Source organism: Mustelus asterias, chromosome 18, assembly GCF_964213995.1.
Source record: "Mustelus asterias chromosome 18, sMusAst1.hap1.1, whole genome shotgun sequence".
NCBI classification, from domain to species: Eukaryota; Metazoa; Chordata; class Chondrichthyes; order Carcharhiniformes; family Triakidae; genus Mustelus; species Mustelus asterias.
In genome coordinates, this window is record NC_135818.1 from 91,100,921 (window position 1) to 91,117,169 (window position 16,249).

At 46.3% G+C, this 16,249-nt stretch overlaps 1 protein-coding gene across 4 annotated transcripts in view; it reads left to right on the forward strand.

Annotated features, from left to right (window-relative positions):
- Positions 1-16,249, forward strand: part of syne3 (spectrin repeat containing, nuclear envelope family member 3) — a 147,609-nt gene that overhangs the window by 91,915 nt on the left and 39,445 nt on the right. For all 4 annotated transcript variants that reach the window (XM_078234585.1, XM_078234588.1, XM_078234586.1 and 1 more), the window contains exon 10: positions 6,058-6,204. In XM_078234585.1, coding sequence (XP_078090711.1) covers positions 6,058-6,204 — 147 coding nt within the window. The remainder of the gene's footprint in view (positions 1-6,057; positions 6,205-16,249) is intronic.

Genomic DNA, 16,249 nt, shown 5'->3' on the forward strand with positions numbered 1-16,249 from the left:
CTAGGGGACCCGCAATTTCCTCCTTGGCCTCCCACAATGTCTTGGGATATACCTCATCAGGTCCCGCAGATTTATCTACCTTGATGCACTTTAAGACTTCCAGCACCACCTCCTGTGTAATATGTACACTTCTCAAGGCATCAGTTTATTTCCCTAAGTTCCCTAAAATCCATGCTTTTCTCCAGTAAATACTGATGAGAAATATTCATTTAGGATCTCGCCCATCTCTTGTGGATCCGCACGTAGATTACTTTGTTGATCCTTCAGAGGCCCTACTCCCTTGTTACTCTTTTGCCCTTTATATATTTAAAACAGCGATGAGGAGGAATTTCTTCAACCAGAGAGTGGTGAATCTGTGCAACTCTTTGCCGTGGAGGGATGTGGATGCCAGGTCATTGAGTGTCTTTAAGACAGAGATAAGTTCTTGAATAATAAGGGGATCGGGGGTTATGGGGAAAAGGCAGGAGAATGGGAATGAGAAAAATATCAGCCATCAGCCTATATCCAGAGATGTAGAGGAAAAGATTGCGAAGATGATTCTGGATAGGAGCGAAAGTAACAGGGTAGTTGTTCTGGGGGAACTTTAACTTTACAAATATTGACTGGAAAAGCTATTGTTCGAGTACTTTGGAGGGGTCAGTTTTTGTCCAATGTGTGCAGGAAGGCTTCCAGACACAGTATGTAGATAGACCAACAAGAGGCGAGGCCACATTGGATTTGGTACTGGGCGGCACGGTAGCACAGTGGTTAGCACTGCTGCTTCACAGCTCCAGGGTCCTGGGTTCGATTCCCGGCTCGGGTCACTGTCTGTGTGGAGTTTGCACATTCTCCTCGTGTCTGCGTGGGTTTCCTCCGGGTGCTCCGGTTTCCTCCCACAGTCCAAAGATGTGCGGGTTAGGTTGATTGGCCAGGTTAAAAAAAATGTCCCTGAGATGTGTAGTTAGCGGGTAAATATGTGGGGGTAGGGCGTGGGTGGGGTTGTGGCCGGTGCAGACTCGATGGGCCGAATGGCCTCCTTCTGCACTGTTGGGTTTCTATGTTTCTATGTAATGAACCAGGCCAGCTGATAGATTTGAAGGTAGGTGAGCACTTTGGTGACAGTTGCCACAATTCAATTATGTTTACCTCAGCAATGGAAAGGGATAGATATATACCAAAGGGCAAGAGTTATAGCTGGGGGAAAGGAAATTATGATGCGATTAGGTGAGATTTAGCTGGCATAGGTTGGGGAAGGAAACTGCAGGGGATGGGCACAATTGTAATGTGGAACTTGTTCAAGGAACAGCTAAGAACAAAGAACAGTACAGCACAGGAAACAGGCCCTTCGGCCCTCCAAGCCTGTGCCGCTCCTTGGTCCAACTAGACCAATCGTTTGTATCCCTCCATCCCCAGGCTGCTCATGTGACTATCCAGGTAAGTCTTAAACGATGTCAGCGTGCCAGCCTCCACCACCCTACTTGGCAGCGCATTCCAGGCCCCCACCACCCTCTGTGTAAAAAAACATCCCTCTAATATCTGAGTTATACTTCGCCCCTCTCACCTTGAGCCCGTGACCCCTCGTGAACGTCAGTTCTGATCTGGGAAAAAGCTTCCCACCGTTCACCCTATCTATCCCCTTCATAATCTTGTACACCTCTATTAGATCTCCCCTCATTCTCCGTCTTTCCAGGGAGAACAACCCCAGTTTACCCAATCTCTCCTCATAGCTAAGACCCTCCATACCAGGCAACATCCTGGTAAACCTTCTCTGCACTCTCTCCAATGCCTCCACGTCCTTCTGGTAGTGCGGCGACCAGAACTGGACGCAGTACTCCAAATGTGGTCGAACCAGCGTTCTATACAGCTGCATCATCAGACTTCAGCTTTTATACTCTATACCCCGTCCTAGAAAGGCAAGCATACCATATGCCTTCTTCGCCACCTTCTCCACCTGTGTTGCCACCTTCAAGGATTTGTGGACTTGCACACCTAGGTCCCTCTGTGTTTCTATACTCCTGATGACTCTGCCATTTATTGTATAACTCCTCCCTACATTATTTCTTCCAAAATGCATCACTTCGCATTTATCCGGATTAAACTCCATCTGCCACCTCTCCGCCCAATTTTCCAGCCTATCTATATCCTGCTGTATTGCCCGACAATGCTCTTCGCTATCCGCAAGTCCAGCCATCGTCGTGTCATCCGCAAACTTGCTGCTTACACCAGTTACACCTTCTTCCAAATCATTTATATATATCACAAATAGCAGAGGTCCCAGTACAGAGCCCTGCGGAACACCACTGGTCACAGACCTCCAGCCGGAAAAAGACCCTTCGACCACTACCCTCTGTCTCCTATGGCCAAGCCAGTTCTCCACCCATCTAGCCACTTCTCCTTGTCCTACTACGCGTCCTTGATAAATATGTACCTGTCAGGCAGGGAGGAAGCAGACGTGTGTGAATCTCTTGTGAAGAGGAAGAAGGAGACTTATGTAAGGATGAGATGTGAAGGCTCAGTTAGGGTACTTGAGAGTTACACGTTAGCCAGGAAGGACCTAAAGAAAGAGTTAAGAAGAGCCAGGAGGGGACATGAGAAGTCTTTGGCAGGTAGTTTCAAGGAAAACCCTAAAGCTTTCTATAGGTATGTCAGGAGTAAAAGAATGACTAGGGTAAGATTAGGGCCAGTCAAGGCCAGGAGTGGGAAGTTGTGCGTGGAGTCTGAAGAGATAGGAGAGGCACTAAATGAATATTTTTCGTCGATATTCACACAGGAGAGGGACAGTGATGTCGAGGGGAGTACGGAGATGCAGGCTGTTGGACTGGACGGGATTGAGGTTCATAAGGAGGAGGTGTTAGCAATTCTGGAAAGGATAAAAATAGATAAGTCCCCTGGGCCGGATGGGATTTATCCTAGGATTCTCTGGGAGGCTAGAGAGGAGATTGCAGAGCCTTTGGCTTTGATCTTTGGGTCGTCATTGTCTACTGGAACAGTGCCAGAAGACTGGAGGATAGCAAATGTTGTCCCCTTGTTCAAGATGGGGAGTAGGGACAACCCTGGTAATTATAGACCGGTGAGCCTTACTTCTGTTGTGGGCAAAGTATTGGAAAGGATTATAAGAGATAGGATTTATAATCACCTGGAAAGGAATAATTTGATTAGGGATAGTCAGCACGGTTTTGTGAAGGGTAGGTCGTGCCTCACAAACCTTATTGAGTTCTTTGAGAAGGTGACCAAAGAGGTGGATGAGGGTAAAGCGGTTGATGTGGTGTATAGGGATTTCAGCAAAGCGTTTGATAAGGTTCCCCATGGTAGGTCTTTGCAGAAAATACGGACACATGGGATTGAGGGTGATTTAGTGGTTTGGATCAGGAATTGGCTAGCTGTAAGAAAAAAGAGGGTGGTGGTTGATGGGAAATATTCATCCTGGAGTTCAGTTCCTCGTGGTGTACCGCAAGGATCTGTTTTGGGGCCACTGCTGTTTGTCATTTTATTAATGACCTGGATGAGGGTGTAGAAGGATGGATTAGTAAATTTGCGGCTGACTCTAAAGTCGGTGGAGTTGTAGACAGTGCGGAGGGAAGTGGCAGGTTACAGAGGGACATGGATAAGCTGCAGAGCTGGGCTGAGAGGTGGCAAATGGAGTTTAATGCGGGAAAGTGTGAGGTGATTCACTTTGGAAGGAGTAACAGGAATACAGAGTACTGGGCTAATGGTAAGATACTTGGTAGTGTGGATGAACAGAGGGATCTGGGTGTCCATGTGCATAGATCCCTGAAAGTTGGCACCCAGGTTGAGAGGATTGTTAAGAAGGCGTACGGTGTGTTAGCTTTTATTGGTAGAGGGATTGAGTTTCGGAGCCGGGAGGTCATGCTGCAACTGTACAAAACTCTGGTGCGGCCGCACTTGGAGTATTGCGTACAGTTCTGGTCGCCGCATTATAGGAAGGATGTGGAAGTGTTGGAAAGGGTGCAGAGGAGATTTACCAGGATGTTGCCTGGTATGGTGGGAAGATCGTATGAGGAAAGGCTGAGGGACTTGAGGTTGTTTTCGTTAGAGAGAAGAAGGTTAAGAGGTGACTTAATAGAGGCATGCAAGATGATGAGAGGATTAGATAGGGTGGATAGTGAGAGCCTTTTTCCTCGGATGGTGATGGCTAACACGAGGGGACAGAGCTTTAAATTGAGGGGTGATAGATATAGGACAGATGTTAGAGGTAGGTTCTTTACTCAGAGAGTAGTAAGGGCTTGGAATGCTCTGCCTGCAGCAGTAGTGGACTCGTCAACATTAAGAGCATTCAAATGGTTGTTGGATAAACATATGGATGATATTGGAATAGTGTAGATTAGAGGAGCTTTAGATTGGTTTCACTGGTCAGCGCAACATCGAGGGCCGAAGGGCCTGTACTGCGCTGTAATGTTCTATTTCGAAAATAGCCTAGGCCTCTATTCTTCTTACCAAAGTGCATAACCTCACACTTTTCCACATTGCATTCCATCTGCCGCCACTTTGCCCACTCTCCTAGCCTATCCAAGTTATTCTGCAACCTCCCCACTTCCTCGACACTACCTGTCCTTCTACATATCTTTGTATCATCCGCAAATTTAGCAACCATGCCCTCGGTTCCATCTTCCAGATCATTAATGTAGATAGTGAAAGGTTGTGGTCCCAACACTGACCCCTGTGGAACACCACTCGTCACCGGTTGCCATCCTTGAAAAGGACCCCTTATCCCCACTCTCTGCCTGCTTACTCTGTCAGAGTAAGAAGTCTCACAACACCAGATTAAAGTCCAACAGGTTTATTTGGAATCACAAGTTTTTGGAGTGCTGCTCCTTCATCAGGTGAGTGGAGAGGTAAGTTTCACAAACATGGCACATATAGACAAAGACCCAATTGCAAGATAAATCTATAAAGTAAATCTGTCTGCTGAGATATCCTGTACTTCATCTTCAAATAAGTCAAACCGACATATGGTTTACCAGTCCTAGTGTGAGATTGGTGAGTTTGTGTCTAGCAGACGTAGAAACATAACAATTACTTCCTCAAAGAACCAAAATATACTAATTAAACATGAATTCTGTTTCATAAAATCATGTTGACTCTGTCTGATTCCATGATGATTTTCTAAGTACCTCCTTAATAATGGATTCGAGCAATTTCCCAATGATAGATGTTAGACTAACTGGCATATAGTTTTCTGCTCTTTAGACTGTCAAGGGCAGGGCAACACTGATGTCGAGAGTCAGACGGGGTGAGGCCGATCTAGGGTGAGGGTCAGTGTCAAGGTGAGGGAGATGGAGGTTCAGGGCGGGATGAGGCTGATGGAAGGTTGGGGTCAGGGTGAGGTTGATGGAGGGTCGGGGGTGAGGCTGATGGTGGGTCAAAGATGTGGTGGGTCAAAGATGTGGTGAGTCTGAAGGCGGACAGGGATGGAACCAGGGTGAGAGAGGATCTGGGCCAGGCGAGGCTGATGGAGAGGCAGGGTTGGGCTGATGCTGGGTAGGGGTGGGACGAGGCTGGTGGCGGGACAAGGTAGATGGGGGGTCAGGAATGGGTCAAGGCTGGTGGATCATCAGGCACAGTGTGACAATGGAGAGACAGAGACTGATGTCCTTAATTGGTCATGATCTGTCCGGCCAGAATGTGGCTCCAGGCCCACAGCAATGTGGTTGACTAACTGTTCTAAGATCTCATGAATGAATTTTTAAAAAATCATCTAACTTACTAGCAATAGCACTGCAGAAGGTGTATCAGTGCATGTACATGTTGTAATAGACTTAACTGCAGGGTTTGCTTTTCTTGTGTACTCTCACAAGATTAATTTCCATAGTTTGAATACAGTGTCAATGGTGCATGATTTTCAAACCAATCAAAGCAAAAACTGTTCAAGCTGTTCAGCAGGACTGGCAGCATCTGCGGAACAGAGTTAACGTTGTTGACTTTTAATCAGAACTGGTAAATATTAGAAATGTCAGACTTATTACTGAGCATTTCCAGCACTTTCTGCTTTTATTTCAAATGTCTACTGTCCATATACTGTTTTATATGAATCATCAAGTCCAATTTACTCTTTGACAGGTGAATTGTCGAGATCCTACTGATCACAAGCTGTTGCTGAAGTTTGAAGAGTGGCTAAAAAATGAAGATCTGAAGCTGACAAATATTTTAGCTGCTGGAAGTGCCAGGAGCAGCAGAGGGAGAAAAAACAGAAAACAAAGTCTAAAGGTCAGAGAAATTTGGGACCCTTAAGTTGCCAATTCATTAACCTGCAATATTTGTGAGTGACTATGTATTACTAGAAGGTAATGTGGTATCAAGGAGTGATGCAATAGCATGTTACCAAACCATGTTAAGGGGCAGCACAGAATTGTGCCAAAGAGCACTATGACAGTCCAGCAGTGTGGTGCTCCATCTGCACTACCTTTCTAGCACTGACGTGGATTCTGTAAACAAGACCCTGGAGCGGGATTTGAAGCCACAGACTACTAACTCAGCAACTGCAGCATGTGGATTTTGTGGATAGTGTTGCAATTCCTCACAACTGTAACTGCAGTAAATGACTGCACCTTGAGGAATGTCAACTAAGAGTTGTTGAGTTAGAACCTGTGGCAGAACATTAGGGAGGGGGAAAGCATTATTTGACCTTTCAGGTGCAACGCTGGAACAATTTTGACCTTTGCCGTTATCCAACAGATTCTTGTCTGTGTGGGTGAGGGGAATTTTGGGATGGATGAGCAAACTGGTAATGACAGCATTTAGCAAGAGGCCATTCAAGTGGAAAGAGTAAAAAGAAACGTGGTAATGGAATGAGACGGTGTAGTCCGGGGAATAGGTACTGTTCTATGTAGCCGCACTGGGAGCTCCAATGGTCATGTTACCTTTCCTGCTGGAAAAGAACTTGGAGTTGGTGAGAGAAGATCCAGTTGTCATAGTCCAAATAGGAACCAAAAACATGGATGAAATTAGGAGATGGGTTCTGCTGAGGAAGTTTGAGGAGCTAGGGTCCAAGTTAAGCAGAACCACAAGGGTTATAATTGATTTTATTGTCTAGTCCATGGGTAATTGGCATTGGGTCAAACAGACCACAAGGTTGAATGCATATAAGATGATTAGAGGTTTAGATAGGGTGGATAGTGATAGCCTTTTTCCTCTGATGGAGAAATCCAGCACGAGGGGGCATGGCTTTAAATTGAGGGGGGGTAGTTATAGAACCGATGTCAGGGGTAGGTTCTTTACCCAGAGGGTGGTGAGGGATTGGAATGCCCTGCCAGCATCAGTAGTAAATGCGCCTAGTTTGGGGGCGTTTAAGAGATCCGTAGATAGGTTCATGGACGAAAAGAAATTGGTTTAGGTTGGAGGGTCACAGTTTTTTTTTTTAACTGGTCGGTGCAACATCGTGGGCCGAAGGGCCTGTTCTGCGCTGTAATGTTCTATGTTCTATGTTCTATGCATGGCTTAAAGTATGATGTGAAAATAAGGGGTTTTGATTCATTGGTCACTGGCACCAGTTCTGGAGAAAGAGGGAGCTCTGTTGGGACAAACGTCACTTCGACCTGCTGGGACTTTTTATTGAGATTTCTTCACATGCGGTAGTTGGTTGATTCCCGTCTTCTGGCCAGGAACGAGATCTGTGCAGTTTGAGTTTTTTTTGTTTTCTCACAGGCGCAGGGTTGGTTTCCTGGCTGAAGAAGAAAAAACAACAAACGTGAAATAGTACAAAAAGGAGGTCAAGTGAACTGGAGGAGGAGTGCCATTCCAAAGCAGGTGTCCTAAAGAGCATGACACAGCAAGAGGACAGAAACAAGTCCTATTAAGTTAAAAGTAAGGTGTGAAGCAATTACCTCCAAGTTAAAGACTATCCTTGATTAACAATGCCACTCCTCCACCTCTTTTACCAGCTTCCCGACACTTACTGAAACATCTATACCCCGGAACGTCCAACAACCATTCCTGTCCTTGTTCTACCCACATCTCCGTAATGGCCACACATCGTAGTCCCAAGTACCAATCCACGCCCCAAGTTCATCTACCTTATTCCGGATGCTCCTTGCATTGAAGTAGACACACTTCAACACGGTACCCACCCTTGACCCTGATACCTTCCCCAATACCTCACCACCCTCACTGACTTCTGGACTACAACTCCTTTTCCCACTCCCCTGACAAATTAGTTTAAACCCCCCTGAAGAGCCGTATCAAATTTCCCTCCCAGAATATTGGTGCCCCCCTGGTTCAGGTGCACCCCGTCCTGTTTGTACAGGTCCCACCTTCCCCAGAATGTGTTCCAATTATCCACGTATCTGAAACCCTCCCTCCTACACCATCCCTGCAACCACATGTTTAACTGCACTCTCTCCCTGTTCCTCAACTCGCTATCACGTGGCACCGGCAACGTACCAGAGATGACCACATGTTTTGTCTTGGCTCTCAGCTTCCAGCCCAGCTCCAGAAATTCCTGCTTTAAATCCCCGTCCTTTCTCTTACCTATGTCATTGGTACCAATGTGTACCACGACTTGTGACTGTTTCCCCTCCCCCTTCAGAATCCGGAAAACACGGTCTGAGACGTCATGGACCTTGGCATCCGGTAGGCAACATACCATCCGTGAGTCTCTTTTGCTGCCACAGAACCTCCTATCTATCCCTCTAACTAACGAGTCCCCAATAACTATTGCCCTCCCGCTCTGCCCCTTACCCTCCCGAGCCGCAGAGACGGACACAGTGCTGGAGATCCTCTCACTGCGGCTCACCACTGGTATGTCATCCCCCTCAACCGTATCCAAAGCGGAATACTTGTTGCTAAGGGGAACGACCACAGCGGATCCCTGCACGGACTGCTTCCTCCCAGCCCCTCTCACCGTCACCCATCTGTTTTCATTCCTCGGAGTAACTGTATTCCTAAAGCTTCTGTCTATGGCCACCTCTGCGTCCCTAATCTTCGATGTTGTGGCTATTTCAGAGACATGGATAGAGCAGGGGCAGGAATGGATGCTGCAGGTCCCGGGGTTCAAATGTTTTAGTCGAAGTAGGGAAGGAGGTAGAAGAGGGGGAGGGGTAGCATTATTGGTCAGAGATTGTATCACAGTGTCAGAGAGGAGGTTTGATGAGGACTTATCTGTTGAGGTAGTATGGGCGGAGATTAGAAATAGGAGAGGAGAGGTCACCCTGTTGGGAGTCTTTTATAGACCTCCTAAAAGTTCTAGAGAGGTTGAGGAAAGGATTGCGGAGTCAATCCTGCTTAGGAGTGAAAGTAATAGGGCAATTGTTATGGGGGATTTTAACTTGACTAATATTGACTGGAATTGTTATAGCTCTAGCTCGTTAGAGGGGTCAGTTTTTGTTCAAAGCGTGCAGGAAGGTTTTTTGACTCAGTATGTAGACAGGCCAACTAGAGGTGAGGCTATATTGGATCTGGTGCTGGGAAATGAGCCAGACCAGGTGCTAGACTTGGAAGTTGGTGTGCATTTTGGTGATAGTGACCACAATTCGGTTACGTTCACCTTAGTGATGGAAAGGGATAGGCATGAACCTCGGGCCAGTGGTTTTAGCTGGGGGAAGGGTAATTATGAGGCTATTAGGAGAGAATTAGGAAACATAGGTTGGACTAGGAGATTACAGGGACTGGGAACGTCCGACATGTGGAGTTTTTTCAAGGAGCAGCTACTGCGAGTCTGTGATAGGTATGTCCCTGTCAGGCAAGGAGGAATTGGTAGGGCTAGGGAACCGTGGTGCACCAAAAAAGTTTCTTTGTTGGTTAAAAAGAAAAAGGAGGCTTATGTTCGGATGAGACGTGAGCACTCGGGTAGTGCACTAGAAAGCTTTAGATTGGCTAAGAGGGAGTTGAAGAGCGAGCTTAGAAGGGCTAAAAGGGGACATGAGAAGACTTTGGCGGATAGGGTTAAAGAGAATCCTAAGGCGTTCTATAGGTATGTCAAGAACAGAAGGTTGGTTAGGGCAAGTTTAGGGCCAGTTATAGATGGCAGAGGGAAGTTATGTGTGGAACCGGAGGAGATTGGTGAAGCATTGAACCAATATTTCTCTTCGGTGTTCACGCAAGGGGACATGAATATAGCTGAGGAGGACACTGGGTTGCAAGGGAGTAGAATAGACAGTATTACAGTTGATAAGGAGGATGTGCAGGATATTCTGGAGGGTCTGAAAATAGATAAATCCCCTGGTCCGGATGGGATTTATCCAAGGATTCTCTGGGAGGCAAGAGAAGTGATTGCAGAGCCTCTGGCTCTGATCTTCAGGTCGTCGTTGGCCTCTGGTATAGTACCAGAAGATTGGAGGTTAGCGAATGTTGTCCCATTGTTTAAGAAGGGGAACAGAGACTTCCCCGGGAATTATAGACCGGTGAGTCTCACTTCTGTTGTCGGCAAGATGTTGGAAAAAATTATAAGGGATAGGATTTATAGTTATTTGGAGAGTAATGAATTGATAGGTGATAGTCAGCATGGTTTTGTGGCAGGTAGGTCGTGCCTTACTAACCTTATTGAGTTTTTTGAGAAAGTGACCAAGGAGGTGGATGGGGGCAAGGCAGTGGACGTGGTATATATGGATTTTAGTAAGGCGTTTGATAAGGTTCACCATGGTAGGCTTCTGCAGAAAATGCAGATGTATGGGATTGGGGGTGATCTAGGAAATTGGATCAGGAATTGGCTAGCGGATAGGAAACAGAGGGTGGTGGTTGATAGTAAATATTCATCATGGAGTGCGGTTACAAGTGGTGTACCTCAGGGATCTGTTTTGGGGCCACTGCTGTTTGTAATATTTATTAATGATCTGGATGAGGGTATAGTTGGGTGGATTAGCAAATTTGCTGATGACACCAAAGTCGGTGGTGTGGTAGACAGTGAGGAAGGGTGTCGTAGTTTGCAGGAAGACTTAGACAGGTTGCAAAGTTGGGCCGAGAGGTGGCGGATGGAGTTTAATGCGGAGAAGTGTGAGGTAATTCACTTTGGTAGGAATAACAGATGTGTTGAGTATAGGGCTAACGGGAGGACTTTGAATAGTGTGGAGGAGCAGAGGGATCTAGGTGTATGTGTGCATAGATCCCTGAAAGTTGGGAATCAAGTAGATAAGGTTGTTAAGAAGGCATATGGTGTCTTGGCGTTTATTGGTAGGGGGATTGAATTTAGGAGTCGTAGCGTTATGTTGCAACTGTACACAACTCTGGTGCGGCCGCACTTGGAGTACTGTGTGCAGTTCTGGTCCCCACATTACAGGAAGGATGTGGAGGCTTTGGAGAGGGTGCAGAGGAGGTTTACCAGGATGTTGCCTGGTATGGAGGGGAGATCCTATGAGGAGAGGCTGAGGGATTTGGGATTGTTTTCGCTGGAAAGGCGGCGGCTAAGAGGGGATCTTATTGAAACATATAAGATGATTAGAGGTTTAGATAGGGTGGATAGTGATAGCCTTTTTCCTCTGATGGAGAAATCCAGCACGAGGGGGCATGGCTTTAAATTGAGGGGGGGTAGTTATAGAACCGATGTCAGGGGTAGGTTCTTTACCCAGAGGGTGGTGAGGGATTGGAATGCCCTGCCAGCATCAGTAGTAAATGCGCCTAGTTTGGGGGCGTTTAAGAGATCCATAGATAGGTTCATGGACGAAAAGAAATTGGTTTAGGTTGGAGGGTCACAGTTTTTTTTTAACTGGTCGGTGCAACATCGTGGGCCGAAGGGCCTGTTCTGCGCTGTAATGTTCTATGTTCTATGTTCTATAATGATCCTAAGTTCATCCAACTCCAGCTCCAGTTCCCTAACACGGTTTTGCAGGAGCTGCAGATGGGTGCACTTCCCACAGATGTAATCAGCAGGGACAATGTCGTCGTCCCTCACCTCAAACATAGTGCAAGAGGAACATAGCACTGCCTGCACACCCATCCCCTCTAGATACCTTGCCAGTACCAGGTAGAAACAGCAAAAATGAATTAAACTCACCCCTGCTCGCCCTTTCTGCCTAAGCCCTGTGAGCCAAAGCCTTATAGCTCACACTCTGCTTCCCACGCACTACACTGCCCGCTCCCGACGCTGCCCGCTGTATACTGCAGCCTACCTTTTATACTTCGCGTGCTTAAAAAACCCTTCCCAGACTCCTTAGCAGCCCACTTCCGGTTTTCACTTTAAACTTAAGAAAAATACTACTGCAAAAGTAAAGGCCAAAAAAAAACACACACTAGCTGACTAATTAAATAAATAAATAATTCAATCAATCTCTCACCAGCACTCCTGCCTCCAATCACTCCCTCTCAGCTTGCTCCAGTGGAACAATGAGGGGGAACCTCTCAGGTAACTGACTTTTAAAGTTAAAATAAAAACCCTTCCCAGACTTCTTAGCAGCCCACTTCGGGTTTTCACTTTAATCTTAAGAAAAATACGACTACAAATACGACTACAAAAGTAAAGGATAGTTTAACGGCTGCGGAAAGGCACTTCGAGGGGGATCTGCACACTGAGGTAATATGGGCTGAGGTTAGAAATAGGTTAGAAATAGGAAAGGAGCGGTCACGTTGTTAGGAGTTTACTATAGGCCCCCAAATAGTAATAGAGATGTGGAGGAAGAAATTGCTAAGCAGATTATGGATATGTGTGGGGGTCACAGGGTAGTTGTCATGGGGGACTTTAACTTTCCAAATATTGATTGGAACCTTTGTAGGTCAAATAGTTCGGATGGGGCAGTTTTTGTGCAGTGTGTGCAGGAGGGTTTCCTGACACAATATGTGGATAAGCTGACAAGAGGTGAGGCCACATTGGATTTGGTACTGGGAAATGAACCGGGCCAAGTGTTAGATTTGGTTGTGGGAGAGTACTTTGGAGATAGTGACCACAATTCGGTGTCTTTTGTTATTGCAATGGAGAGGGATAGGGCCGTACGGCAGGGCAAGGTTTACAATTGGGGGAGAGGTAATTATGATGCGATTAGGCAAGAATTAGGGGGCATAAGTTGGGAACAGAAACTGTCAGGGAAAGGAACTAATGAAAAGTGGAACTTTTTCAAGGAACAAATACTGGGTGTCCTTGATAGGTATGTCCCTGTCAGGCAGGGAGGAAATGGCCGAGTGAGGGAACCATGGTTCACGAAAGAGGTGGAATGTCTTGTGAAAAGGAAGAGGGAAGCTTATGTAGGGATGAGGAAACAAGGTTCAGATGGCTCGATTGAGGGTTACAAGTTAGCAAGGAATGAGCTGAAAAAGGGGCTTAGGAGAGCTAGAAGGGGACACGAGAAGTCCTTGGCGGGTCGGATCAAGGAAAACCCCAAGGCTTTTTACTCTTATGTGAGGAATAAAAGAATGACCAGGGTGAGGTTGGGGCCGGTCAAGGACAGTAGTGGGAACTTGTGTATGGAGTCAGTAGAGATAGGCGAGGTGATGAATGAGTACTTTTCTTCAGTGTTCACCAAGAAGAGGGACCATGTTTTTGAGGAAGAGAAGGTGTCACAGGCTAATAGGCTGGAGGAAATAGATGTTCGGAGGGAGGATGTCCTGGCAGTTTTGAATAAACTGAAGGTCGATAAGTCCCCTGGGCCTGATGAAATATATCCTAGGATTCTTTGGGAGGCAAGGGATGAGATTGCAGAGCCTTTGGCTTTGATCTTTGGGTCCTCGCTGTCCACGGGGATAGTGCCAGAGGACTGGAGAATGGCGAATGTTGTTCCTCTGTTTAAGAAAGGGAATAGAAATGTCCCTGGTAATTGTAGACCGGTTAGTCTTACTTCGGTGGTTGGTAAATTGATGGAAAAGGTCCTTAGGGATGGGATTTACGACCGTTTAGAAAGATGCAGATTAATCCGGGATAGTCAGCACGGATTCGTGAAGGGCAAGTCGTGCCTCACAAATTTGATAGAATTTTTTGAGGAGATAACTAAGTGTGTTGATGAAGGTAGGGCAGTTGATGTCATATACATGGATTTTAGTAAGGCGTTTGATAAGGTCCCCCATGGTCGGCTTATGATGAAAGTGAGGAGGTGTGGGATAGAGGGAAAGTTGGCCGATTGGATAGGTAACTGGCTGTCTGATCGAAGACAGAGGGTGGTGGTGGATGGAAAATTTTTGGATTGGAGGCAGGTTGCTAGCGGAGTGCCACAGGGATCAGTGCTTGGTCCTCTGCTCTTTGTGATTTTTATTAATGACTTAGAGGAGGGGGCTGAAGGGTGGATCAGTAAATTTGCTGATGACACCAAGATTGGTGGAGTAGTGGATGAGGTGGAGGGCTGTTGTAGGCTGCAAAGAGACATAGATAGGATGCAAAGCTGGGCTGAAAAATGGCAAATGGAGTTTAACCCTGATAAATGTGAGGTGATTCATTTTGGTAGGACTAATTTAAATGTGGATTACAGGGTCAAAGGTAGGATTCTGAAGACTGTGGAGGAACAGAGAGATCTTGGGGTCCATATCCACAGATCTCTAAAGGTTGCCACTCAAGTGGATAGAGCTGTGAAGAAGGCCTATAGTGTGTTAGCTTTTATTAACAGGGGGTTGGAGTTTAAGAGCCGTGGGGTTATGCTGCAACTGTACAGGACCTTGGTGAGACCACATTTGGAATATTGTGTGCAGTTCTGGTCACCTCACTATTAGAAGGGTGTGGAAGCGCTGGAAAGAGTGCAGAGGAGATTTACCAAGATGCTGCCTGGTTTGGAGGGTAGGTCTTATGAGGAAAGGTTGAGGGAGCTGGGGCTGTTCTCTCTGGAGCGGAGGAGGCTGAGGGGAGACTTAATAGAGGTTTATAAAATGATGAAGGGGATAGATAGAGTGAATGTTCAAAGACTATTTCCTCGGGTGGATGGAGCTATTAAAAGGGGGCACAACTATAGGGTTCGTGGTGGGAGATATAGGAAGGATATCAGAGGTAGGTTCTTTACGCAGAGAGTGGTTGGGGTGTGGAATGGACTGCCTGCAGTGATAGTGGAGTCAGACACTTTAGGAACATTTAAGCGGTTATTGGATAGGCACATGGAGCACACCAGGATGATAGGGAGTGGGATAGCTTGATCTTGGTTTCAGATAAAGCTCGGCACAACATCGTGGGCCGAAGGGCCTGTTCTGTGCTGTACTGTTCTATGTAAAGACAAAACTCCGGAGAGTCGACTTGAAATAAAGTGGTCGTGGGAAAAGTCAGAGGATCAGAGGAGGCAGATTGTTGTGTGGTAAACAACTGTTAAGCTTATTGCCTGTGTGTGTGTGTGTGTGTGTGACATGCCTGGGCATGCCCCTGCCGGCCCTGCCTGAGTCTCCTCCCCCCTCCTGGTCCAGGTATAAAGGTGACTGCTCCCAACCCCCCTGCCTCAGTCGCCGGACCAGTTCATCAGCATGGGTGTGCTCCAAGTCTTTTGCGAATAAAAGTCAATTTGTTCTTGCATACAAACTAGTCTTTGCTTGATAGTGTATCATGTTGATGTGTAACTGCGGACTTCTGGGACAGTGGTGTTCAGCCTGGCATGGCTAAGTATCTGAGAGTGAGCCTGGAAGTTGCAACTTAAGTGTATGCAGAGATCCAGGAGAAAAAACATTGGGAGGCAAGTTTCAAATCCTGGAGATGGATTCTTGTTAAAGGTGTCCAAGTGAAAGTGAGATTTTGGGAGAGAATTCCAAGGCGAGCTCTTCAAGCATGGAGATTGGAAGCCCTCATGATAAACACCGAGTTTCAGGTTTTTCTTAGCACATCTTCACACCCACACACTGCTCCTTATCCTTTCAGGAATTGTGAGGGAAGTGGTGGAAGGATTCCTTAGCTGATTATCAGCATGTTGAACCTTGTGATGAACACTCCTTCTGTGGCCAACAAGTCCTGATGTTAGACTCAGCGTTTCAGTGAGACCACTTAGCCTGAAGAAGCTACTGAGAAATCCCTGGATGTTCTGTTGGCATCTGTCACTCATTTTGGAGTGTGGTGTGTCTGACCACAGTTCACCTATTAGTTTACAGGTGCCGATACCCTGAGTAGTATTGGCTAGATTTTGTAAATTGTGTTATCTTTACAAATTTGTAAGATATAGTTGGGGTGAAGGAATAGCGTGATTTGACTGATTTACTGGTGTTTCAACTAAAAGCTTTCCAACCTTTTTTGTCATGTGTAATATAGTTCATTTTTCTTATTTAACAAATGTTTTATTCTTTGTATTAAAAGTACACTGGCAAACTCCTGTGAACATGTTCAGTAACAGCCCTCCACGGTTTCTTCAAACAACTAGGATCAAGCCGGTTCCACACTTGAGATCTGACTTGTTCAGCAGTAATGTTAGCAGGGATAGTAACAAGAGGTGGAAGAGTAAAA